The sequence below is a fragment of the Haemaphysalis longicornis genome, unplaced genomic scaffold (assembly GCF_048455015.1).
Source record: "Haemaphysalis longicornis isolate Haplotype H1 unplaced genomic scaffold, Haemaphysalis longicornis Haplotype H1 scaffold_1, whole genome shotgun sequence".
NCBI lineage: Eukaryota > Metazoa > Arthropoda > Arachnida > Ixodida > Ixodidae > Haemaphysalis > Haemaphysalis longicornis.
In genome coordinates, this window is record NW_027526203.1 from 466,240,801 (window position 1) to 466,268,327 (window position 27,527).

General features: G+C 49.9%; 2 protein-coding genes across 2 annotated transcripts in view; both read left to right on the plus strand.

Moving 5' to 3' along the window:
* The window catches only part of LOC144156209 (uncharacterized), a 45,011-nt gene extending 25,325 nt beyond the window's left edge, over positions 1-19,686 (plus strand). Inside the window, exon 2 of the mRNA XM_077688083.1 lies at positions 16,591-19,686. Coding sequence (XP_077544209.1) covers positions 16,591-16,973 — 383 coding nt within the window. The 3' untranslated portion in view covers positions 16,974-19,686. The remainder of the gene's footprint in view (positions 1-16,590) is intronic.
* Positions 1-27,527, plus strand: part of LOC144156213 (pseudouridylate synthase TRUB1-like) — a 356,387-nt gene that overhangs the window by 201,138 nt on the left and 127,722 nt on the right. The gene's annotated exons all lie outside the window — the stretch shown is intronic.

The following is a 27,527-nucleotide window of genomic DNA, read 5'->3' on the forward strand; positions in this document are numbered from 1 at the left end:
GCGTGTGTGTGGGGACGCAAGGTAAAAGAAGAGCTGAAAGAGCTCCGACCTTCGTCGTGGAAGCACGGGAATGGCCAATACTTGCGTCAAGAACAACCAATGGCTGCACAGCAGATGCCATTGGCGCGAAATAGGTGTTTGTTACCTACGCGATATTCACGCGCGCCGCTGATTGTCTGAATAAACTTTATTGAAGGAAAGATGGGGGAAAGTTGAGGGGAGAGAGAAAGATGAGAGAACAAGTTCCGTACCCAGTGCCATCTACTGGTTCGCTTCGAACACCGCTGCTCTTAGCGCAGCTGCTAAAAGAACCCCCGCTGTTGTCATTGTAGGGAAAGAATCGCGGATTTCGGCGCGAGTGGCCAGCGCTCGAGCCCCAGTCATGCCATTGCAAAACCACAACGTTTTTATTTTTTACTGCAAAATGCTCCCTTGGCTCCATACCAGGCATTCTGTTCGTAAGGGTGTTTTGGTATCTTTTAGGTCGGTTTAGGGACGGAGCGCGGCATATATACACGTTTAATTGACGTTCTGCATCGCACTTGGAGGGCCTGGCTAGTACCAGAGTAGGACTCTGCTAGTAGTATCTATCTCAGAGCGGAGTCACACGGTGCCCACACGTTTGTCGTCTGCTACAGTGCCACGTATTCTAGCATGAGGACGCTCCCGCTCGCTTCCAACGTGATGGCTTTACGCGTGCTGTTTTCGCGCTTGCTTCTGTAACTTGGCCCATTTGAGGGCTCGTTGCAGACATTGCGCATTGTGGAGGTGTTCGCCCTCCGGTAGAGTGCTCTTTTTCAGGCTACACCAGGCATAACGAAGGAGATCATCCACCCTCTGGTCTTTATGGCAGAGAAGGCGGCCCTGAATACCCCCCCTCCTCTTGTCACCCCCTTTCCTGGTGGTTATGCTGTGCAGTGGAGACATTCCCAGAAGTGATTCTTGCTTACTTTTCCTCTGTAGCTGGAGATGACTGTGCACTCGCATTCCAATCTATAGCATCGCCTTCTTTCGTCCAAGCACAATTGTTGCGGAGACAACGAGTGAGGAGAAACGTTTGTAATCTGCAGTATACAAGCATTGGCATACGCAGGGGTGAGGTGACTGTAGAGTCCGCACATCCCCTTTCCCGAAACCTCCGAACAATAGTAGAAGGGTGGGGACCAGGCCACTAACTTGGCGTATCATCAAATAAGCATACCAATAAACAGTTGCCTGTCGCAAGCTACATTCAACGCTTACGCGGCTGCAGTGTTCGCATTCCCCGCCACGATCAGTCATTTTATAATATACCTGAAAGAAAGCAAAAGCAAACAAAACGATGGGAAAGTCATCTATAGTGCTACCACAGCATCCCAAAGTTTCTTTTTGGATTCGTAACGTTCACTGACCATAAGTGAGGGTGGCTTTCTTAGTCCAGAAAGCCGCGAGCCAGCGCAGCAGACTGGGCACGAGCGATGAGGCGTTCACCATGAGCTGGCCAGCTCGCGCTCCCCCAAAGTTCTTGTGTTTTTTTTATGTGAAATGATCGCTTGTTTAGCTTTTTTCCTTGTTTCGCGTTTTCCGTATCGATTGATCGTAGGGTTTAACGCGCCGACGCAACGCAGGCGTGAGGCTCGCCGTAGTGGAGAACTCCGGATTAATTTTGACCACCTTGGGATCTTTAGCGAGAGCCGAAATCTCGAACACTGATGGGGGCGTTGTCCGTATCCCTTTTAGATGCGAAGCATCTCTTGCTCGGGGGGCTGTCCCACGTCCGTGCCCCGTCCGCAGCGCCTCTGATGATGATTGTGGCAGGATGCCCCTAGGGATTGGCCAACCAAAGAATCCATCACGAGATAGCTTCGCATTAAACCACCGTCGTCATCTTCCCGTAGGGGAACCGCTGAAGAAGAAGAAGAAGGAGAAGACAAAGCTGCGAAGAGGAGGGCGTGTACGTTGCTCTCAGCCGGTGCACCAACGTCAACAACCTTTACCTCACCAACGCTGACGGAGACTACCGATTCTACCACAGAGACGACAACATCGACAAGAACATGATGGACGAGTTTCGGCGCCTCGAGAACCACCGCCTACTCACCGTAACACAACAGTGCTTGCGTGCCTTTGCCACCGGTGTGGACCCGGACGCGGAATTCCCTCTGGCGCTACTAAACACCAAATCACTCAACATAACGGCAACACAATGGAACTACACGGAACCCCCATGATGCTTCGCATCCTCATCAGGGTTCCCCACGGGAAGATAGTATAATTTTTTTTCTCTTAGATACCGATTGCCTCTGGAGTGAACGAACTGTATACACTCGATTTTGTGTTGTATTCGTCAACATTTTACAAGCAGGAATGCATTTCTTTCGCACGCTATTTTGTGGTTGGCGCAGGCGAACTGTCTGTTGTTTTTTAGATGCGACGCTGAGAGGAGCATCTCTTGCCGGCGGCCCTGTCCTGCGTCCGTCGTCGTCGTCGTCCGCGTCCGCGTCCGCACAGCTGCGTCTCTCCTCCGCTCACCCCTCTCCTCTCGCCGTGATAGCGCGCCCTCTCCCCCAAATCTGTGGCGCGCGCAGTGCGGCGCGTGCTCTCACTCCGCCGGTGGGCGGCGCTGCGCGCGGCGCAAGCGCGTTGTGCGCATGTTCAGCGCCCTCTCTCTCCGCGGTCTCCTCTCCTTCGGGCGCGCTGCGCATTAAGCGGAGTGCCGCGCTCCGGCCGGTCTCTCAGTCGACGGTCGTCCGCGCTACGCTTGCTCTCTCTCTCTCTCTCTCTCTCTCTCTCTCTCTCTCTCTCTCTCTCTCTCTCTCTCTCTCTCGCATTACCCGACGATTGCTCTCGCAATTCGAGTAATCGACCCAACGGAAACGCTCAATGGAACCCCCTCCAGCGTCGCATCACACCAGGGTTCCCGCGAGGGGAGGTGGGCGTAATTTTAGATGCAACGCATCTCTTTAACTCGCCTTGCCCCCGTCGTTGTCGCGGCGTAGTCCGCATCCCTCCCCATTCTCCTCGCCGCGGCAGCTGCGCGCTCCGCCGCTCTCACCGCAGCGCCATCTGTGCGTCAGCGCGGTCAGCGCGCAGCTTGCGCTCGGCTGCGCTCGCTCCCGTCGCCGTGCCAGCTGTGCGTTAGCGCGCAGCTTGCGCTCGGTTAAAAATTTATACCATCTTCCCGCGAGGAGAACCATGGGGTAGATGCGACGCATCCGGGGTGAACATGCTGCGTAAATAGGATACACAACAACAGCAATCCACACGCTGACATCGCTAACATAACGGAAACGCAACGGCAACCCCCGATGCGTCGCATCTACCCCATGGTTCCCCTCGCGGGAAGATGGTGTAAATTTTTTAGTTTACTGTGGGATATGCTAGTTTGTAATTGACGCGGGCGAACTGCTTGTCATTTTTTCAGATTGCTGTGGGTATATGCTTATTTGTGATTGGCAGAGGCGAACTCTTAATTTCTTAGTTTGCGGTGGGGATTACGGCTTTTCCACCATTTTGATAGGCAGTGACACCAGCGTCAGACGTTGCGAATATGGGCGTCGGCGTCCGCGATGCTTCCACCGTGGGTATTTACGGAGAACAAATGTAGAAAATGTAGATAATGTGGAAAACCAACGCCATAACGATAAAAGTGATACACAACTTATTTCCGAGTTTTTGTACTTGGTCAATTATGGCAACGGTAGCATGTGATAAATGCATCAAAGGGTTCTTAGTCGGGCGCATATCGGAAAGAATAAGCATGCAAGGAGTAATACGTAGGAGTATAGAAGTGATAAGAATGCTGGGTGTATATTGTCACGAAGCCAAAAACGACGCAGTTGTCTTCAAGGAAAACAAGTTTATTGGAGCGAACTTGTGCTCCCCTAACAACTAAAGAATACGCATGCGGCGAAGCAGTAGTCAGCAAAGTGACGTACGCAAGCGAGCGTCGGCAATTCGAATACCGCGGCGTCTGCTCTGCAGGCTTTTATCTTCCGGTGCAAGTGTTTCTGGAACCGTCGATTTACATCCAGAACATTGTAGATCAAAGAAGATTATTCTGGGCTAATGACGTTAGAGCGAAACAGTCGGCTGATCTGAATAAGATAGCCCGTGCGGCATAAAAATAAAGAATGGAAGACGCGCTTCACTTGGGACACAGATAACAGACCCGGGCGTGGCCGGGTAGTAAAAACAAACAATAAATAAACAAACCCATACATGGTTCACGGCAATATACTTTGACTCGCCGCGGTGGCTCAGTGGTTAAGGCATGCTGCTAGGCCCAAGGACGTGGGTTCAATTCCCGGCCGTGGCGGCCGGTTTTCTAATGGAGGCGAAAAGCGAAAATGTCCATGTGTTCGAGATTTCGGCACACGTTAAAAGTCCCCAGGGGGCCAAAATTAATCCGGAGTCCTCCACTACGGCGCGCATCATCGCCTGTGTAGCGTCGGCACGTTAAACCCCATAATCATCATGAGTATATACTCTGATTTCAGTATTTAGCTGAAATGTGGCTGCAAGTTTGGAGACTCAGTAAATCTAATCCATATTAGGTAAAGTTCCTCCGTAGTATTGCCTATCACAAAACGAAAATCGCCTACTTAGCAATACTAAATGGAACAAATATGAAAAATGACGTGCACACTGCCCCCACCTGTCGTGAACTGTACAACGCTATGAAAGATGAAGAAGACAGGTTATAGGGATACTTTTGGGTGGCTAAGATGTGGACGCTAGAGCGAACGGCTGTGGGGCGTTGCTGAGCTTTAGTGAGGATGCGACAGTTTCAGCGTTTCGAAGTGTTCATTCTGTGAGTGTCGTGGAGGGGCCGGCGCTTGTCAGCTTGGCGCGATCCATCGTTTGGCAGGCAGCTCGAGCATGCGGCGGTGGCCGGGCCGCAGAAGAATCGAAAAGTAATTTGCAAATTTGTGCAATTACACCCTGTATACTGGACATCATTTCTATTTATGACTCCAATTAATTCATTTCTGTTCATTATCTGGGCCTTCCATTAATTTTTGAGAGGTAAATTCCGGCCACTTCTTGTAGTTAGGTGACGTAGTGATGGCACCGGCATCACTTCTGGTGGGACGTGCTTTAATATGATGACGTCAGTTCCGGCACTAAGGACGACCGTGATGAGGTGAAGGTCACGGCGCAGGCGCGGCGCTTGCTGAAGTCACGTATCATTTCTTCCTTCTCTGCCGCAGCATCACTGTCGTACCTATAGTCACGCCTTCTACTTTCCTTACTCCTGTTTTCGCTGACCACGCCACATTTCAGCTTTTGGCGAGCGCTCGCTTCTGGCTGCCGCGTCGTCGTTTCCGGTTGGCGGTAATAACGTCGGTCCATGGACGCTTGATTAGCAGGGCTGATAACCACGGCAACTGCGGATGGCTAGTGCCCGCGGAAAATCACCAAAGGATTAACGCTATCGCAGTAAATGTGGTGCTCTCTCAGTGGCCTTTTCACAGTTCGGGGTTCCTATAAAACCGTTGCTGCTAGCTTCGCTCTCTCAGCTGACCTTCAGCGCATCAGGAGCATGGAAGGTTAATGCAGCAGCTCCATTCCAAAACGCTGCCTCGACGACTTAGTAAAGATGTCGTGTCTCGCATCTGAAGACCTAAACGTAGATGTGCTTTGCAACTTTTTCCGTGCTCATGTTGAAAAGAAAATAAAGCAGAGGACCGGAAAAAGAAAAAAAAAACGGAAAGGCAAGCGAAACGTCAACAACCCCGAAAAAGAAAATTACACCATCTTCCCGTAGGGGAACCCTGAGTAGTATGCGAAGCAGCCATGGGGTCGACTGAAGTTCCCATTAGTTTTCAGTTCGTCGTTTCCGTTGACGCTCAGCTTCGCGTGCCTTCGTTGTATCAGTAGCTTCTTGACGTAGTTTGAATAAGTGAAGGACATGAGGAGCGTTCGTAGCACATGCTCCCGTCTCGGTTTGTAGCGCAGTGGGAAGAGCGTCACGTACCTCCCGTTGCGGCCAGAGAGTCGTGGGATCAAAACCGGGCGCCGCCTAACTATTTCTTTTTATAGTGGACAGCGCAGACGTCAGGCCAAACGCTGACGGGGCTGAAGAGACACGCATGCACAGTAGAGTGCGGACGGCGGACAACAACAACGAGGGAGGGAGGGACACAGCCCGAGCATGAGATGCTTCGCATCTAAAAGCTCAAATGCGTGCACCTGCAGACGGCACATGTGAGGAGGGCAGCCACAAGGGAACGCGAACGGAGTTGAAGGAGGGCTATGACATCGCGAGGTGCTTTCGGATTTAAAGAGGCGCTGTGGCGCTGTGCGGAGGACGACGCTATAGTGTATACGGCATTAGACGACGCACCTCCGATGAGAGGCTTCCTAGCGCTGTGAGCGGCCCGCGTCGTCAAAGCCAGCCTGCTATGCCCAATAACAATATGCAAAGCTGCGAGTAGGAAGGCAGCTATCGAGGCGGAGTGCTCTACGGGGCTGCAAGTGCAGGCTTCCGAGCCGTGGATGCGATACGTGCAAGTGCAGCACGTGAGAAACGCGGATGCCTTATCTTGGTGACACCACCCCACGCACAAGGGCGTACGCGTTTGCGCGCATGCATGCACGACAGCTGCCTTTTGCCTTTCATTCAGACACTGTCGGCCTTGCCGATACCGCCTGCAGCTGGCTATGTTTGCAGTGAAAGCTTTGTGCTCGGCTCTTTTGTTGGACGTGACTTAGTAAAGCGCACTTGGCACCCGGAACCCTTACGGCTATACGCGTGTTTCAGCGAAAACAATTACCTTTCTTTTTTTCGTCCAAAACCACATTTGCTGTGAAAAATAGACTATAAGCTTTGAGACGGCTGCAGAGTAGAGTTGAGCAAACGTTTACATTAAAATTTTTTTACTTCCATGACATATGACAGAAATGAAATTCCGGGAGTGTGCGTTGCTGAAGGATTTAAAATATGATTGGCCATCCCGGCTCTGCGAAAGTGGATGTCCAGCGAAGCTCTTACAAAACCACAACACCTGACTTGGCGTCCGTGCGGCTACATGAAAGGGACACGGGAAAGTAGCTACCAGCGGAGGCGACGCCAATACATGGGCCACCGGCGGCCTTCATTAATTACATGCGGAGGCCGAACTTAACAGATGTCCAGCGAAGCTCTTACAAAACCACAACACCTGCTGATAGGGGTATGAAAGGCAAGAAGTGTTTCTCTATTTCAGGGTAATGGTAGCGATAATCGCTTTGTAATCGCCGTGGTATACCCTGATTGATTCCGCGACAATTTTGCGCTACATTATTGGCCAAGACCAAATCGGGGGCGGCCCAAAGCGAGACACCCACGGTTAGAACACCTGGAGGGAGATTGGCGTAAATACCATGAGCGACGGGAATTACACCCACGTCAGCCTCCGTGAACTAGTGAGGCGAGGCGCACGATACTCGCGAATCCGTCGAGCAATATTACACATCTCGACGACATTTACTGCAGTAAATGTCGCCGAGGAGCGTCAGACTGCTCGACATGTTCCGGGATCGGGAGTATTGATATCTGTGCGCCCTTTCGAGTAGAGGCATTTTTACCTCTTATTACAACATCTTTTCATGTTCTGCACTCTTGAAATTTACATCCTTTCCATGAAAGGGCCGTTCCAACACATTACAATCGCTACTTTTTTCTTTTCTTTCTCTTTATTATTTTTTTTTTCATCTGCGAAATTTGCAGTCGGAGTAAAACCTTTCTCGAAACACAATCCATCACACACATCTCAGAATTAGAAATCACTGCGTTAACGTTGAAGGTTGTTTTCGTGGTACGTCTGCGTTTTCCTATTCGCAAATCTCTAAGTATTGTCTCGCCGGCACTTGCGCTGAGCGTTTTAGGCCCGAACTGCTGCGTCCTGCGTTGCTTGAGCCTGACACCCGTTTTCTGGCTTCCTAGTTTTGAGCGCAACGTCCTGCCTATAGTCTGCATGCAGGCCATGACGGCCATGACGCCGCTGTGGGCGCTTCTGTTCCTCGCTTAGCCTTAGCCTTAGCCTAGCCTTTTCATGGCGCTGCTGCAACGGCAATGGAATTCCTTGCTATGCGGGTTTATTTTGTAACGTAAGCTACACTGACCGAGGTTGAGCGAGGATGGCTAGAATTCTAGCCACCCTAGTTGAGCGGTTTCGCGTGTGCCATGAAGGGCCGTTCTGCGCAAGCGCGAGAAGCATTAAATTGGTTTGGATCGGATCGGATCAAATTGGCTTGGATTGGATTGGCTTGGATTGTATTTTATTTGGATTGGATTGGATTAAATTGGATTGTGTTGGATTGAAATCCAATCCAATAGTACGGGTGCTGAACTTTAGCTCACGCTACGTATATCCTGGCATAGCCGAGCTAAGCCACTGATAATTTTTTTATATGAAATGCTAGTGACGTCACCCCTGAAGTTACCAATTACCGTCGCCACCGCGGCAGAATCTCTTCGGGGAAACGCATACCATGTATGCGGTGTATACGTGCCTCGCACAGTTATCAGGAGCGCCGTATCAATTATGGGGTTTGAAGGCTTGTTTTGCGCTTTTTCTTTATTAAAATGAATGCTATGATGTATGCTGTATGCGCGATTGCGAAAAATCTATGCACTCTTCATTTCACGGGCGACACGAAAAATACCGACTAACGCGAACCTAACAGCTTCGCTGTATAAGACCAACTACGAAATGCGACTTGTGTAGTATTCTTTCTTTCTTTCTTTCTTTCTTTCTTTCTTTCTTTCTTTCTTTCTTTCTTTCTTTCTTATTTGTTTCTTTACAGAAAGCGGAGCATGGGCTAAAGGCCTGATGCCTGACTAAAGCAATAGCCAGGTGGCAATAATGTGCGGGCACAAATGTACAAGAAACACTATAACGCACACTTGTAGTCGTGTGTACAAAAAAATAAAAAAGTAGTACAAAGAATGAACTTGCAGTCATGCGCCCCGAACACGCATTGTGCGTATACTTTGTGTAAAGTGAACAATACAAAAAAAACGAACATTTCACGCAGGTTATAGAATCACAGCAGTCGCGCGTTTTTCAATGCAGTGCAATGAATGAACAAACGATTAAAATACACAAGATCTTTCTTAAGAGTAGATATTTACAATTTCGAAGCAATAATTTATTTCATGCTCCGAATAATTTTTTCTCTAAGAGAACATTTTAAATATATTTTTGATGGTTGTTTACCAAAAGTTATGTATTGAATTGTTTAACATGGGGGGGTTGATAATCTGCGTGCTGCCGGCCGTAGTTCGTTCTTGTATAAGGCATTGCTCAATGTCGTCTGCGCAAGTTATGTTCTGTGGCAGTAACAGCGTTAGCAGCCTTGTATATAAATTCTTATTCTTCATCTACTGGAGTACCCGCCGTGATGGCTCAGTGGCTAAGGCATTGCGCTGCTGAGCACGAGGTCGCGGGTTCGATTCCCGACCACGGCGGCCGCTTTTCTGAGGGAGACGGAAAGCAAAAGCGCCCGTGTGTACGGGATTGCGGCACATGGTTAAAGATCCCCAGGTGGTCAAAATTAATCCGGAGCCCTCCACTACGGCGCGCTCCGTCGTCTGCATTGCGTCGGTGCGTTAAACCCTACAATCAATCTTAATCTACTGAAGTATTTTTTACTAATATATTTGATTGGCCTCAAGAATAGAATGCTTTGCAAAGAGGTCATGTGTAGGTAGGTATTGAGGCCTGCTGTAGTAATTTTCGAATATTCTTAAAGGGCTGGTGAAGAGCGTTTCAAAAAAATTTTGTTGGGGACATTACATTATGGTTTTCTTGACGCTGAATTCGAAAAACATGTTTATTTTATGTGTAAATACACCCAAACCATCTTTTTTCGTCGAAACAAACGACCCCTGCCCGCGGTGAGAGCCCTGGCTGCCTTTCGCGATTGGCTGGCGGCAGATGACGTCATATTCGGAAGTGCCGGCGCTGTGGTGACCGCTCAGCCTGAAGATCTCATTCTGTTCCCGTTCAGATAAGGGCCAACCTTTCCTTAGAATAGGAGAACCTGAGGGAAGTATAAACGCAACAGGTTCACTCGCGGCGAGCTTTAGAAAGGGGTTCTCCCCCGACGACTCATGGCCGACTTGTTTCTCGGGTGCAAGGAAGTTGCGCAGATATTGGTTCGCCGCTTTCACTACCAGCGCTAGTCACAATTCTTAGAGCAATTTTTCAACCCACCATCATCCCCATCCTCGAATGTGGAACTTTGTTTTTACATTTGGACAGGCGGTAACAAGCTCTGTGCAGCGGCCTGCGATGCGCACAGGCAGCGCGGCCGCCGCCGGTCGCCGCGTCGCGCAGAGGTGCTGGTGCCGGGTCGCTGTTCGGCCGGTCAGAGGAACGTGGCATTGCTGCACATACGCATGCTTTAGAATAGGGGAGCCGAACGCTGGTCGCCCCCGAAAAGTTAGAGGAACCCAAGCGCAGCACGCTGGTCCCCGACGAGCTATAGAACGCCTTCCCAAACAGCTCCAGCCGGCTCAGGTTGCACGGATCGCCGCTGATGTTGGGAACTTTAGACTTAGCACCAAGGGAGATAGTTGGTCGCTGCTATCTCTACAATTGCGAATGACTATCGTTAACACAGTTTTTCACCACACTATCATCCCCTTTATCGCATGTGGAACCTTATTCCTACGTTGATAGTCATTCTAGCGATCGGTGCTGTGCTCATTCTTGCGCGCAGGTAACGCCATCCATCGGCCTCTCGCCGCATCTCGTGCTCGGGCAGGTTCGTTTGCTGCCGTCGACGAGCCTCTGCAACCTGTCGGCGCTCCGCATCGCGATACAAATTCGATCACCTCTTTCGAAATCACCTTGGATGACAATCCCTATAGCACAATTTTTCACCACACTATCATCATCTCTTGCACGTTTACCTTGCTTTTCGCGACGGCCTTGATTCTGGACGGCAGCGAAGAGCGGTCGCTGCCGCGGCATGCGTGGTGCGAGCCGTTTCGTGCGCCGTACGGGCATGCACGACCGGCGAGTGTGCGGAGCGCATCCGCACGCAGAAAACGCTCCATGCTTTCAGCTTGCTTGATTTCTTCTTAAAATCTAGCTGTTCAGCTAAGCTGTCGTCACAGCCAACAACGTTGATCGGGAAAACGAGCAAGAAGTTCGGGAAGCCCAGAGCGCTGTGGTCCCACAAATTTTCTAATTCCCTTATAATAATGGATCAGGAACTTGGGGTACCTCCGTATTTGTTTGAGCCCGTCGTTTCGCGTATGAAGCACAGAGAACCCGACAACACGGCCGGCCCCGCGACTACTCGTGAATGCAATGTAGTAGCCAGCACGACCGGCGATATTTTGGTAGCCAGTGCCACGGGCGCTCGGGTAGGAAATCTCTGGTATCTAGGAGTCGCTTTAGGGAATCACACAGTAGCATTACGGTTAAAAATAGACGCGGAAGCAACTCTACACAATAAATATTAATAAACTGCAGATTACACGCCTGCTTGATTCGGAACTTCGCCCAGAAAACTGGGACACAGCGAAGCGGCGGCGCACGTCGCTGGCCGTCTTCCGAATATGACGCTACTTCCGGTCGGTGCCTCTCGGTTTCTCGCTCTTCCGGTGATGCGGCAGGGAGCAGTGGCCGTGGGTGGGGCGTAGGGTCAACTTTAACGACGAATACCGCTGTCCCCAAGCTAAAAATGACGAAAAAAACTTTACAGGCATAAACTGACCAATGTAATAATTCTAAAAAGTAGAGTTTTGGTCGGTTTTAAAAGCGCTTCAGTAACCCTTTAATCTTCTTCAACAAGACCAGTTTGTTTTAGTTTGGTGTAGTAGCTGTGCCCCATACTAATGCGCAATAAGAAAGCTTAGAGAAAAATTTATTATTATTATTATTATTATTATTATTATTATTATTATTATTATTATTATTATTATTATTATTATTATTATTATTATTATTATTATTATTATTATTATTTATATGGAAGGGGAGACTCAAGGTGTAGTCAGGGATGGTGAAGGCGGTAAAGAAGGTGAGAGCGTCTACATTCTCTTGTGTATCGCCGTGGAACAAGCGAAAGTCCACAGGGACATAACAGTCTCTCTTGGGTGAGCTCGGCCCAGATGAGGCGATGCCCATTCCTGGAGGGTCTTGATGTACGGCGGAAGATGGGCTCTTCTCTCCGCCGCGAGCCCCGATCACTCCCACAGCATGTGCTGCATTGTGGGCCTTGTTGGCGCGTGACACGAGGAGCAGGTCATGATGGTAGTCTCCCTGGAGTTCTCGAGGGGTTGTCTCAGGTGTCGTGAGTGTCGGGGAACGTACGCCCGCCACTTTGCGAGCACGTCCTCCGTAAGAGCAGCCCCTGCTCTTATTTTGTGTAGCAGGGTTTGGGCCACAAAACCTGCTACACAAAATAAGAGGAGGGGCTGCTCTTACGGAGGACGTGCTCGAAAAGTGGCGGGCATAAAATACATCATCATCATCCCCACCACCCTATCTACGCCCACTGCAGGGCAAAGGCCTCTCCCGTTATTCTCCAATTACCCCGGTCCTGTGCCAACTGTGACCAATTTATCCCTGCAAACTTCTTGATCTCATCTGCCCATCTAACTTTCTGCCGCCCCCTGCTACGCTTGCCTTCTCTAGGGATCCACTCTATTACCCTTAATGACCAACGGTTATCTTGCCTGCGCATTACCTGCCCTGCCCACGTCCATTTCTTCTTCTTAATTTCTACTAGTATGTCCTTAACACGCGTTTGTTCCCTGACCCACTCCGTTCTCTTCTTGTCCCTTAATGTTACACCTATCATTCTCCGCTCCATTGCCCTCTGAGTCGTTCTCAATTTAAGTTGAACCCTCTTAGTGAGCCTCCAAGTTTCTGCCCCGTAGGTGAGTACCAGTAAGATGCAGCTGTCATACACTTTCTTCTTCAGGGACAATGGTAGGCTGCTATTCATTATCTGAGAATGTCTGCCGTATGCACTCCACCCCATTCTGATCCTTCTAATTATCTCTGCCTCATGTTTGGGATCCGGGGTCACAACTTGGCCTAAGTAGATATATTTTTTTACAACTTCCACTACCTCGCCCCCTATCCCAAACTGCTGTGCTGTCTTGAGGTTATTGATCATTACTTTAGTTTTCTGCATATTAATTTTCAGGCCCATGGTTCTACTCTGTTGGTCTAGTGCGGAAAGCATGCTTTGCAATTCGTCCCCCGAGTTACTTTAACTTACTTAGCAAGGCAACGTCATCAGCAAATCTGAGGTTACTGAGGTATTCTCCATTAATCCCTACTCCCACCTGTTCCCAATCCAACGTTCTGAATACTTCTTGTAAACATATTGTGAATAACATTGGAGAGATTGTGTCTCCTTGTCTGACGCCCTTCCTTATAGGTATTTTACTGCTCTCCTTATGGAGGATGATAGTAGCTGTGGACCCATTGTAGATATTCTCTAGTATTTTTACATAATGCTCATCTACCCCCTGGTTCCGTAATGCCTGAATGACTGCTAGGGTTTCGACCGAGTCAAATGCTTTCTCATAATCTTTGAAGGCTATATATAGGTGTTCAGTATACTCAGCGCACTTCTCTGTCACCTGATTGATCGTGTGAATAGGGTCCATTGTTGAATAACCTTTATGGAACCCTGCTTGTTCTTTAGGTTGACTGAAATCTAAGGTTGCAGAAATTCTGTTAGCGATTACCTTGGTAAGTACCTTGTAGACGACCGACAGTAAGCTGATCGGCCTGTAATTTTTCAAGTCATTCATGTCACCTTTCTTATGGATTAGGATGATGTTCGCGTTCTTCCGGGATTCCGGTACACTGCGGTAATTAGGCATTGCGTATACAGGTTTGCCAGTTTTTCAAGTACAATTTCTCCGCCATCCTCCAAGAGGTCTGCTGTTATCTGATCCTCACCAGGTGCTTTGCCCCCTTTCATTTCTTTCAAAGACTTCCTTACTTCTTCAGTCGCTACTGGTGGGATGTCTATCTCCTCTGAACTACTTTCTTGTTCGGCATTATCCTGGATGTCCCGGCTACTGTACAGATCCCTATAGAACTCCTCGGCCACTGTGACAATTTTATCCCTATTTGTGATGACATTGCCTTGCTTATCTTTAAGTGCATACATCTGATTTTTCCCCACGCCAAGACGCCTCTTCACTGCTTTCAGGCTACCTCCGTTCTTTTCAGCGTCTTCGATCCTCTCCGTATTATACTTCCGTATGTCAGCTGTCTTACGCTTATTAATTAACTTTGAAAGCTCCGCTAGTTCTATTCTGTCAGCTGGGGTGGAGATTGTCATGGTTTGCCGTTTCCTAATTAGATCTTTCGCCTCCTGGGAAAGTTTACCAGTATCCTGTCTAGCCATCGTGCCCCCTACTTCTACTACACACTCCGTGATAATGCGTGTAAGGTCGTCGCTGGCTTCCTGTGTCGTAAGCTCGGCTTCCTCGGTAAGAGCTGAATATCGGTTCTTCTGCGCGCTCCTGAATTCTTCTACTTTACGCCTTACTGTTAGCTCATTAATCGGCTTCTTTCGTAGATTCCAATGGCGGCCTGTCCGGGTCCAGGTATTCTTACCACACTCTGCTGCGTCACAGGTCTGACCGCCGCCGTGGTCAGTTGCTTCGCAGCCACTGGAGACTGAGGGCCGTGGGTTAATTGGCGTATTCATGGGAGTACAATAGCATAATAAAGTATGATTAAACACTTGATTCGCCAAGACTCGAAGTTCATAGGCTTGGCGCACCTGACAGTTCCTTCTCGGGACTTTCCCGTTTTCCTGGATAAGTGGTGTCAACCCTCTGAAGTTGGCATGTTTCGGTTGGACCAATTCAGGGTGAACTCAGTGTTGTCATTGTTATCAGTGCAAAGTCAGTTATCACAGCTCAAGGCCATGTAGAAAAAATCAGGCTGTAATGTCAGCTCTCGTGATTTTTTTTTAGGATAAGATAGGTATTTGAACGTCGTATAAGAAAAGAACAAATAATTTAAATCAACAAGAATTATCTTCCTAGGCAGATCGACTTACCGACAACGCCGTATACGTACATTTCAGAGCTCGTTGAAGATCCTCACGGACTCGTAGTACAAACAGATCTGTTGCATGTCACTGTGACGCGCCCCACGGCGCAGGCGTAGCGGCTGCACATACAACCTCAATCCGGCTGTGTGTTGAATTGCGTGAGTAAAGGCAGACGATATTTGATCGGGTGGGGGTATGAAACAGCCCGAGAAACACGAGACTACAGATGAGAACACACGGACAAAGCGCTGCCCGTGTGATCATTGGCTGTCGTCTCCTGTTTCTCGCGTGGTTTCACGCTAGAGTGCTTTGGCATAGCGGGTAGCGTACGCTACCCTAGCGGCGGCGGGTACCGGGATCAAACTGCCCATGCGCGCTTTCGTTTTGTGACGGGCGGCCGCCACGCCGTGCCAGCGCGCGCGCAGTCGGATCCCGGTAGCCGCCGCCGCTACCGTAGCGTACGCTACCCGCTATGCTAAAGCACTCTTCCGAGACATGTGCCAAATGGCCCGCTTACGATTCGATATTTGAACCGCGCAGCTTGGTGCAGAGGTGTATTTCTATTTGCGATAATATTGAAAAGGCCATGAAAACAGATTACAAGTTTGGTCTATTCAAAAGACTGCTTAGTCCAAACATCTAAAGCGCCCAAACACAAACTTCAAGCAAATAAGCTTGATAGTAAGCAAAAGATATAAAGCGGTGGTGGGATCACCAGCCACTTTCTTTCTGGCTCTTTATAATCTCAGGTGGACTACTTGTTCCACCGACCAAATGCACTGTCATGAAACATGACTGTAGTGGTGCCTCTAGTGACACTTGAATGCTAACGTGTAGTTGACAAACTGATAACTCTATTTTAGTACTGCCGCTATTACGTCACTGCTGACTTCGTGTGGCGCGAAATTTCGAAGTTTTTCAATACTTTATGACTTTCTATTCGTTATAAAAATCGATGATCAAGTTGAGTGAGTTACAAGGGCTAGTTATTTCAAATTATATAAAGTTGCATTTCGTCTTCATGGTCACTTGAAACGTATAAAACTTAAAAGATTAACGTGTAAAGTCGGAAGATAAAAGACAGCTGAAAGGCTTCAATTATGGCTCTTCAACGCTTTCAGGCGTGCAAGCGCCTCCCCGTTCCCTATTCTGAGCTACAGCCAGAAGTAGGTAGAATGAGCCACTGATTCCTTGGTTTTTAGAGCGAAAGCTCTATACTCCGGGTCAAAGTCAGAAAACGGCTGGTTTCTCCTAGCGTCCATCTGACCTTCAAGCTCAGCCACGGTGAAGCCAGCGCCTCGTGCGATTGCGTGGAATGAAAGCGTATAAGCATTCTTTCCTTCAAAGGGGAGGGCGCGTATAGAGGGAAAGAGTAAGGGTGCGTGCCATCGGAGCAAGGACGCGATGGCTGGCTCCATAGAGGTGCTGCTTCCAAGGTCACTGTGTGTTCGCGCCTGCAGCGCCGGTTGCGCCGAGTCTGTGTATTTTCTGCAATTGTGTGCGCGTTCGCTGCGCGCTCTCGGCACGGCAAAACGAGGCCAACCCCGGCAAAATCTCTTTCCCTCCTGTTTGCAGGCGACAAGCCGTACAAGTGCGAGGCCTGCCAGCGGGCCTTCTCGCGCAACGAGGAGCTGACGCGCCACCTGCGCATCCACAGCGGCGACAAGCCGCACGCGTGCGACGTGTGCGCCAAGCGGTTCGGCCGCAAGGACCACCTGAGCAAGCACCGCAAGACGCACCTGGACGAGGAGCACAAGCGGGTGCACGTGTGCCGGCAGCCCGGATGCGGACACCGCTACACGCGCACCGACGCGCTCACGCGCCACCAGTGGACCGCGCACGCCATTCGGCGCGCCACGGCACACGCCGCTGCCGCCGACGTCCTGCTCCACCGGGGCTGCTGCTGGAAGCCCAACGTGCCCAAGCCTGCTAGCGGCGCGGAACGAGCTTTGATCTGAATGCACTTAGTTACCACAGATGCATGAATTCCCCGAAGGGTCCAGTGCACTCACTGGCTTTCCAGTGCCACTTTATGCCGGCAGGATGTTGGACAGTGTCCCCAGTCGGCTCCGGCAGATCTCTACGTGGCCAGATGTCAAGAGAAAGCAGCAGACGGGACAGCTCCTGCGCCAACGTGTCTGTGTTTTTGCTTTTCTGAGACTTTATCCTTGGCAGCGTTAACAGGTGTGTGTCTGTGCCGTTTGTGCTTGTTGGGACGTTTGAAGGGCTGCGTATAGTATTCATATTTCGTATATGAAATGTGAGCTTATGAACAAAGACCGCCTGCCGTCGTTCACCATGTGACTGCAGTTGAACGAACGGCAGCCTGCTCATACAATAAAAAAATCAATAAAATGTCAATTACACATGCGCATAATTAAGTCACAGATGCAGTCAAACATGTGATTTCATTTACACAAGCGTGTGAGTCAAATGTTGTTCCACTTAATTTTGTCTCAAGCTGACTTACACGCCTGTCTTCACCAAATGTTCGCAGTGTTTATCGTGCATGGCGCAATCATGATCTTATTTCAAGAGGTCTTCTTCAACGTATTAGTGGCATGATACGCGAAAATATATCCACATAGGCAATACACAGGACCAACAGAGGCTCGCGCACAGATAAAAGCGTTGATAGGACCATGAACACAGTGGGGGAGGGAGAATTCTCAGCCTCAACCCTCCACCCTCCCCCTTCCTGCTCACACCATTGGTGCATGCATTGGCAAAAACTGCCCTTACGCTCGTATTTTCCCTGACAAGTGTCTTTACAGAGAAGAAAGACTTGTTCTCGTCCAGTGGTAAATGTACGCAACTGCGCATTGTTCATTGCGCCTGTATCGCGGTCACCGTCGTCGGGAGTTCGTGCAAGCCCTTTTGGTGCCCCGCAGAAAAGGACTTGGCCGTAACTTGCAGCCTGTGACACGGCTGTATTAGTCTACCGGGATGCGCCGTACAACGTCCATGGCCGATTGATTGACTGTAGGGTTTAACGCGCCGACGCTTCACAGGCGATGAGGCGCGCGGTATAGTTGAGGGCTCCGGATTAATTTCGACCACCTCGGGATCTTTAACGTGCTCCGAAATCTGGAACACCCGGGCGTTTTTGCTTTTCGCCTTCATCAGAAAAGCGGCCGCCGCGGCCGGGAATCGAACCCGCGTCCATGTGCTCAGCAGCACAATGCCATATCCACTGAGCCACCGCGGCGGGTACGTCCATGGCTGCTGCAGCTGCAACGGAAAGACAACGCCGCCTCTTTCCAATTATAGACACGCTGTAAAAACGGCCGGCGCGCCTATTTACAGTACGAGAATCTATTAAAAGCTGCTTCAATCTCGAAGGGCTCATTTGCCTTAGCGCTCCGCCTTGTGTGCTCGTGCTCATCACCCACGCCGGTCCCTATTGGCGGTTAGATGTTTGAGTGGCGCCCCCTGGCTTCGACGTCAGCTTAGGGACTCGCGCCGCTGTCGTCTGCCACACTCCGCTTGTGAGTGCAGCAGTGCCTGCGCTAGAAATCGCCCGCTTTCATGAATTAGTGCATGAAGACCGCATTTCCAGTGATTCAGTTATTGTTGCCAGCTTCTGACCCCTCTGAATAATTTCAAGCTGCATCCTACACAAGTTTGCAACACACAAGAAGAGAGAGAGAACAACCTTCTTCAAAGTATCGGTCAGAAAATTGTCTGTAACTCGTCCTTATTAGCTTATTTGCGAGGTTCAGTGCTCAGAAATCCTCGATAAGTATTCAAAATGCGTAGGCTTCCCTACAGTGTTTTTGTGATAGACTCAACAGTCCAATACTACGTACCAAGCAGCGGGCCCCTACACGCCCATCGCACAGCAGGACATAAAGCGGCTGTCTTCTATTTCTTTTGTTGTTGTTGACTTGTATCAGATGAATTTTTTTTTCTGTGCCTAATGCATTAATTTCTTTGCACCGTCAGAAACGTCTTACTAGAAGGTTCGGGGATGTTTGGGAGGCTCACAAAGATAGTGTGGATATTTTCTGCGGGCTGTATGGCATACATTCCTTTCTTCACAAAATGGCTTTTATGGCTGTGGCCAAGAAGGGGCATAAACTAAGCGTGCGTTGTTTATTCACATGCACATACGATGAGAAGGTTTGTGCTACGCCACCGCGATCGCGCCTCAGACAACGTAGTCTGAATACTCGAAGGCGGCTTTTGTACTCCAAACTTCTATCGAAACCATCGTTATCATAACGAACTGACTCTCAATTTGAACGGTTATGACATGATTACGGTGTTGAAGGCTTGATATGCTCGGCATCTAACGAAATAGTTTACGTGCCGGTTTCCAGTATACCAGGAATCGAAACCCACGAATATTTCCAAGAAGCTATTTACTGTTTTCCAACCCTTCCAGGCGTAAAGAGCAAATCCTGGTCTGCTCAGGATGGCGTTCTATGAACTGAAGAAAATTACTCCTATTACTGGGCTGGGTCCTGCACTGAGGACCCGGCCCACTAATCAGCTCGATTTTACTGTTAAATAAAGTTTTCTCCTTCTCCTCCTCCTCCTCTTGAGCGCTGTTTTACTATTACGCATATCTGAATATTGGGAAAATATGGCCGTGGAAAACCTACCGAAATATCTCCCCAGGTCTGAACGAACATAGTGTCACGTTATTTTTGCCGTAGACGTGACTCGTTTTGCTCAATAAACCTCCATACTGCTAAGAAGTCTGGTATAAAACCAGCACGCGCCGCCTATACACACAGTAGGTTAGGTTATTTGGAATTTAACCTACAGTTTTTGCGGCCCATAGTGCATGTCGGCATACTTTCATGCCATGACAACGTAAAGTGATGTGATACAATACGTTCGAGCGTTCGGCAAGGTTGCAAAAACTGTTTTACCTTGCATACGATTACCATGGGGATCGCGATGCCTTCTGCCAAAGCCGAGAGCCCCGAGTGCCTGGAATTTGTTTTGCTCTTGCATTTTCGCTGTTGTCGGTTATTAGTAGCTGGCTGTTTCCTTTGTTCGAAAGATTGATGTGTACAGAGGCTGACACCTAGCTCCTACTCTTCGCGCTCCGCCCAGGACCGACTTCGCCATAAATGGGGCGACGCCGGCAATGTTTCTTCCGCATCGGTGTACCCAAAACTATACTTTAAATCACACCTTGAGCAAGTGTATGCTATTGTAAGTCTATTATTATGATAAAAAGTCACGCCCACGAAAAATCTGGCGCGGAAAAAAAAAAAAGCATCAGACGTTAAACGAGCGCAAAAAAAAAAATAGCAGGGAAAGCGAGCCCGAATGAAGCAGACGACAAATGCGAGAATCCCTAAGCCGACGTCACGGAGGCGCGCTCCGCAGCGCCGCGTGTGGTCGAGCTCACCGCTAAAAAATCAGAAGCTTCAGGAGTGGAGATCAGGCCCCGGTACGGAACCCTGTAGGCAACCAGCGCCACTGCGCGCGCGCAAGGGCGGACAAACTGGTTGTGCGCATGCGCAGGTGTGCCGGGTACCCGTGTGTACGAGATTTCGGTCCCCGTTAAAGATCCCCATGTGGTCAAAATTAATCCGGAGCCCTCCACTACGGCGCGCCTTACCGCCTGCGTTGCGTCAGCGCGTTAAACCCGACAATTAATCAACCACTTTATTTTACAGATTAGCATGGACGACGCATGTGGAAGGTGGGAGAGAAAACGTCGAGCTTGCAGTCTAACAGACTGACACAAGTGGAAAGAAGCCAGAGGAAGACTACTTGGGGAACAGGGGGCACCCAACCTATATTGGCCATCGAACTGTGGACCCAAGAACCACGGCCGCTCGATGGAAACAAGGTTCCATCGGGCGGCCGTGCGATAACTCTAATTGGACGTGGAACATTATACGCGAAAAATCGAAGCTTCATAAGGCGTGCCAGCTGTTGACTCGCATCTGCACCACATATGGGATGCCAGAGAATCGCTGACCAAGAGATGGCGCGGAGACCGCCCCTCAACCGCAAGCTACGACGTCGAGTGGCCCGGCTTGGAGGCCGAGGATTAACACATAAATCTTGTTTATCAAAACTGGCGAAAGTTTTTTTGATAGCATGTCGGTCCAGTTAGGCGTGGCGAAGACGCGGAAGGTTCTTAAGGCAATGATGGAGCCAACCGCCACGAGGACTGAGAATGTCAATCGACTTGCTAAGCTGGTGCACGAATACCCGGGACGGACCTCAAGGCCAAGTATATCCTCACAGACCGCTGGGGTGATTACCCGGATTACCAAGGAGAACCAAATGAAGTCTTGGACGAACCCGTCACTACACATAATCAAGGCTAAGCTCGCCAACATGAACAATAACGCAGCTCCGGGACCAGACCTAATTACAGCGAGAGCTCTCTACTACCTATAGGCGAAGCAGACATTCCAGCTTCGGTCGATCATTTCATTCAGAAGTACTGGATCGCTGGTTCGTTACCGCAACAGTGGAAAACAGCGGAAATTCGGTTTATCCGGAAACCGGGAAAGGACTTGAAGGTAGAGAATCTTAGGCCCGTCTCGCTCACATCCTGCCAGGGGAAACTTTTTGAGCGAGTAATCAACAATCGATTGCAGCGGTTTCTCGACGGCACAGACCAACTTCCGCGTACACAGCTTGGCTTCAAACCACATCTAGGCACTGCCGATGTGCTTCTGCACGTCTTCAGGGACGTATAACTTCACCCGGACCGCATGCAATCATGCGCGGTGCTGGCCCTTGATTTGAAAGGGGCTTTCGATAACGCCCTGCACTCGTCCATACTACGCACCTTAGCGGAGACTAATTGCGGCTCCAGAACCTACAACTATATCAAGGCGTTATTACAAGATCGGAAGGCCAAGCTCACCATAGGGGGACTCGAGTCAGATCTAACTGAGCTGGGATGGCGGGGTACACCCCAGGGTGTAGGTAGCCTCTCCCCATTGCTCTTCAACTTGGCGATGAATGATCTGCCTCCCAGACTGAACCAGGTGCCAGGCATTTGTCACGCACTGTACGCGGGCATCACCATATGGTCAAATCAGGGAACTGGGGCAGACATAGAGGATAGTTTCCAGCGAACGATAGAAACCGTGCATACCTTCGCTCGATCCCGCGGCCTGTATAGTGTGCTCCGGATAAGTCGGAACTACTGGTGCTCCACCCCAAGAATTCCCAAATACTCCAAACAAGACCCGATCAAATTGCACGTGGATTTCACACCTATCCTCGCCAGGCCGGAAATCTGCGCCCTCGGCGTGCACTTTTTCAACATGGCACACAACAACACAGCGGTGAGTCGCCTTATAGCGGTGGCCAACCAGGTAGCCGGGATGATCAAGCCAGTTACCGCCAAAAACCACGGAATGAAGGAGACTGAAAACAATAAGCCGGTACAAGCCTTTGCGGTCTCCAGATACACGTACTGTAGAGTTCCGAGAGGACGCCGTCCCCCGAAACATCGCCCTCCCCCCTTTAAGGGTGAAATATTCAAGTTACTAAAAGGCTCCAAAGATCGCCCATATCAATGGCTTTAGCGCCGGGGAGTGAACAAAATTAACGCTAATCATCTATTCATGTGTTGATTCTGTCACTTTTCTCTTACACTCCCTCCCCATTCCTTTCCCCCATCGTGACCAGTGGTCATCCTCAGTTTCTATTAAAGAATGTCACTCTCTCTCTCTTCTTTGTCCTTCCCGGACTTGACCCGAAAGTTCATTCATCTCGTATTTTTTCTTGATACCTCCGCAGTTTTGGTTGGCGCTGCGGCCACTTCTTTGTATGTTTTCGCTCCTGAACCGAAAGTTCGCCCATCCCGTATTTTTCACTTGATACCTCTGTACTTTGGGCGGGTGTTTTCTCTGAACTTTACGCTACGTTGTTCCTTTTCTTAACCTCAAACCCAGAGAGGAGTACAGACGAGACCGGGCCTTCCGCAAGTGCGTCAAACTATATTTGGGCCTTCCAGTATCTACGTCCAACAAGCGCCTAATGGCTCTGGGAGTCCGTAACACCACTAAAGAGCTCGTAGATAATAATAATAATAATGACTTACTCCCAAGAGGCTTGCCAAAATTTTATCAGAGGCAGGATATGTCGCCAGGACCTTCGCATAATTCGAATCATCCGCCTGAAGGGGCACAGATCATATAGTTTCCGGGTCAACAGCGACAGACCGTGGGGAACGTCGCCGCGCACGCGTTAGCCCGCGATTCCTTATTCCGGGCGTTCACCCCCGCTCAGTGATTTCCCTACACCCCCCCTAGGGGGTGTGTAGACCCCCCCTAGTTTTTCTGGACACCCCCCCTTGAATCCCCAAATTTCATTCTTGTCAGTCCTTGTATGGACCTTTTTCAGTATCGATCTGCGCATGCGCGGGCTGCCCGTCCGCTATTCTTGGCAGTAGCCTCGGGCAAAATAAACAAAAGTGCGCCCCCAGAGCTTGCTGTTAGCGTTGCACGTATTTATTTCCTTTTTTTTTCGACAGCTCGTGGCAAGTTCGTATGTGCACACAATAAAGGCTTTCAAAGGAAAGGGGCAAAGTGGTTTGAGGCTGACCACGCTGCGTGCACCATGCTACCAGCCAGGGAGTAGCGAAAATGAAAAAAAAAAGTAAAGGAAAAGGGGAGCTTCAACGGCCGCAGATTAGTCACGGAAACTTTCGCCTGCTACCGTGACATTCATATGAACGGTACGGGTTACGGGTGGGTGCAACTGCAGGACGAGAACATTTTGTGCACGAGTTCTCCGAAACCCAGATATTTTCGGGGGTGTGCCTTACTGCCATTTTTAATACGCCGAAGTGGAATACCACGCGGGGGACGCAGCAATTCCCCACTCGCTTGAAGTGATTTTGGGAGTGACGTCGGGTGCCCAGGGAAAAATGGTCCAATGGAGGCAGCGGAAACGCGAGTATGCAGGACAGTCCCACGGTCGAGGGAAGTTTATTTAACTAGTTATTTAACTTAACTTAATTATTTAACTAGTTAACCTAACCTAATTATTTAACTAATAATTTAACCTAATTATTTAACTTAAATAATTAACTGAATTATTTAACTAGTGGGATAAAAAAACAGCTTTTCTAGTTTATGAACGCCCCCCCCCCCCCCCCCCCGGGCCATTGAGACACCCCCCCTTGATTCGATGCCTGGGGAAACCCCTGCGGGCCCCGCTGTTGCCCCACAAGCCCGGGAGCCAGCCGATCACCTTCACCGCCTTCATTGCGTGCCACCTACAGGGAGATACTGCTTGAACAGAGGCTCGGAAGGAAAAGATTTCCAGCCCCCCATCTCTCGCTCACAAGAAGGGAGGAGGTGTTACTCCGACAGCTTCACACGAACACACTTCCAATTCCCGCAACCCTACATAAATACTACCCGGACATCTACCCAATACCAGAATGCCCGAACTGCGATCAGACGGGAGATTTACTCCTCACGATGTGGTACTGCACACAAAATCCCGACATGAAGAACATAACACCAGACAAGAGATCCCCGACACAGTGGGAAGTGGGAGCACAGCGCGACACAGTGCTCAAAGCGCATCCAGCTTGTCAGAAATGGCTCACGGACCGGGCAGAGAGAGCCACACGTCGGCCAACGGAAGCCCCGGACTAGAGTGCCCGACCATCGTGACTCAAGAAGCACTGAGCAAATCTCTCTCTCTCTCTCTCTCTCTCTCTCTCTCTCTCTCTCTCTCTCTCTCTCTCTCTCTCTCTCTCTCTCTCTCTCTCTCTCTCTCTCTCTCTCTCTCTCTCTCTCAGTGGAGTGAGGGTATGACAGTAAGAACATCGGGTGTGTATAGGCCGTATATTTAAAAATATTTAAGAGAAGTTTGTTGAGGAAGCTTTTGCTTAAGCGGGGAAGAGATGGTACGCGACTGAGGTAGCCAGCTGGAGTTTGTTCTTTTAGACGGGCGCATCGATCTTTCTTGTGCTGGTGGATGCGCATCTCTGGGGAGGGCGAGGAAGACCACGGCGGCCACCACTAGAGGTTAAGAAGGAGTACTCCCCTGAGCGACCTCCGCCGCGCGAACTTCGTCGTGAATGTTCGCTCCGTGTATTCTGGCCTTAAGAAAACGATCGTGTACACTAATATGGAGAAGTTGCCTTATGTTGTCTTTCTCCGCGAAGTATCCGGACATTTTAGGGGCGAAGCTCCTCTTGCTCGGGCCCTGTCCCGTCCCTCGTTGCTGCTGTATACGGCACGGCACATTAATGATGATTGTGGCAGGATCCCCCTAGGGATTGGCCAACCAAAGATTGGCCGAAGAGAACAAAACGTTCAACGCGTTCGTTGATACCCAACAAGGAGAAGAGGAAGAAGAGGTTGTCGTCAAAATATTTGAGGACATCATCATCATCATCATCATCGTCGTCGTCGTCGTCGCCTGCGAGCACAAGACACGTACCGGGGGTACACGACACAAGACGCTCTGCAGAAGGCGACGGCCAAGGTGGCTAAAATGTCACACACCGAATTCGCCAACTTACCCATGGAGATTCTCATCGTCCAAAACAACCCCTAGATAACCACCACAAACATCGACGTCGTCGACGGGATTGTCAACGGAGTGGTGGAAAGCTTGACGTGTCGAGTCTTTATATGATGTGCGGGCGAATGTTTCATGGTTTTACCAATAAGCATTTTTGGTTCGCCCCTCTCATCATCATTCACTTCGTGGAGATGGCGGAATTTTTTTACGTGACCCGCGCTTTCCGAAACAGACCTCCCGAACATGCAGACATTTTTCTTTTGTTTCTGGAACTCAGCCCAGACCGCTGATTTTTAAAAAAGTTCCTATCTTCAGATGGCCCATACCGTCAGAGTGAAGAAAGAAAGGTGATGGATTTGTTAAAGGGAGAGCAAACTACCCTAGCACGCACCAATTTTTGACATAGAATCATTTCTGCGCGGGCATCTTGCCCGGTATGTCAAATACGTGAGCTTGCTCCTGACGATGCGGACGGAGCGGGATACCCCTTCGCACGTGATCCGTCCTCTATTCAGAGTCCGAAGGAAATGCTCGCAATACGATCACAGAGCACCCCGTAGTCTGGCTTTCACTCGTCGAAATGATACTTTCTTCGCCGAACGTGCACGGATGGAAATATGCAAGTGAACGCGGCGGCTCGCAATTACCGTCCAGGAAAACTCTCTCCCATTTTCCGTCGTCCAAAAGTAAGCAGCAGATCCCGCAATCATTTCTTACATTCTGCGGCTGCTTCAAGTTTTCATCGCAATGTAACTTTTATATGACACAGGCATTTATGGGCTATCTGAGGACCGAAAGTTATTTCTGTATGATTTTGGAACGGCCTGCAGTGGCGTGACGCCGAGAGCACGACCAGTGCAGCAACCGCTGTGGTGCTTCTTGGTAAGCTGCTGGATTAGACGGCGTGGTAGCGCGCCCCGCTTCGCGCCACGACGAAGACGACACGACGTGACCTCGGCAAACTCCGCCGAGGTGCACGCTGCCGGAAAAAGCAGCCGCTGCGCACGCTCCCGCGCCTGCGAAGGGCGCCGCTGCGTTTTCCGGCCGCTTCCCGACCCGGCCAGCCTCGGAGCAGTCTTCCCGGTGCGCCGAGCGATTGCGACGCGCTGATGAGGGACCTGATTTGCCTTTCGCCCGTCCATTTGGATGCAGGAGGAAACGGAAAGGCGCGGTCGAAGGAGCTTCTTTGGCGAGCGATGCCGCTTTGCTGAGTCTTTTTGCTGCTTCCACGCGGGCCCGGCGCATCGCTCAGCTGGGAAGTGCACGGACCGGCCTGTTCGCTTGCAGGATCTCCTTCTGTAATTCTGTTAGCGGGCCCTCCCCGTGTGGCGTGCTGTGAAGGAACCCCTACGGGGACGGCTTCCAAGCGTGCGCAGTTTTGCCGATTCCCTTGGGCGGAGCGAGAGGCGAGATTCTGAAGCCTCCACGAACCAACGCACAACTACCGGAGCGATGGGTGCCAGCTAGATGTTAGTATTTGGCACAGCCTACGCTCCCAGTTATACCCCCCCCCCCCCCCCCCCGCCTTGCCCCGCTTTTTTCTCCCAGTTTTTCCACGAGGTTTTGATCGGGGGAGGGGGAATTCATTTCGTTTATTTATTTACAGATGTCTGATGGGCTGTACGTAGTAGGAGTGGGTATACATAAACAATAAACAATAAAATAGTAGCCAGGGGGTAACTAAATGAGCTTCAACCGTCCACCCCCACCCCCCTGCAAAAAAACTTTTTTGGAGGGGGGGATCGAGGGGCTGAATAAAAATATCAAATTTGAATAAAAGGAACTACTTCAGGTATTGAGTCTTACAGCCTACGCCGTTTTATTGTAGACATTGTACACCCTCATTTATCCCATGGAGTCGCATATGTTGTGCATCACGACCAATTGTCTGCAGAAGGTCCTGTGCGTGCATGGCGTCTTGTATCACGTGCCCGAGTATACACTGCGCGGAATTTTTTTTTTTTTTTGCAGTTTACGAATACATTTGGTATTACATAACCATCATAATCAGCCAATATCATAAAAGAGAC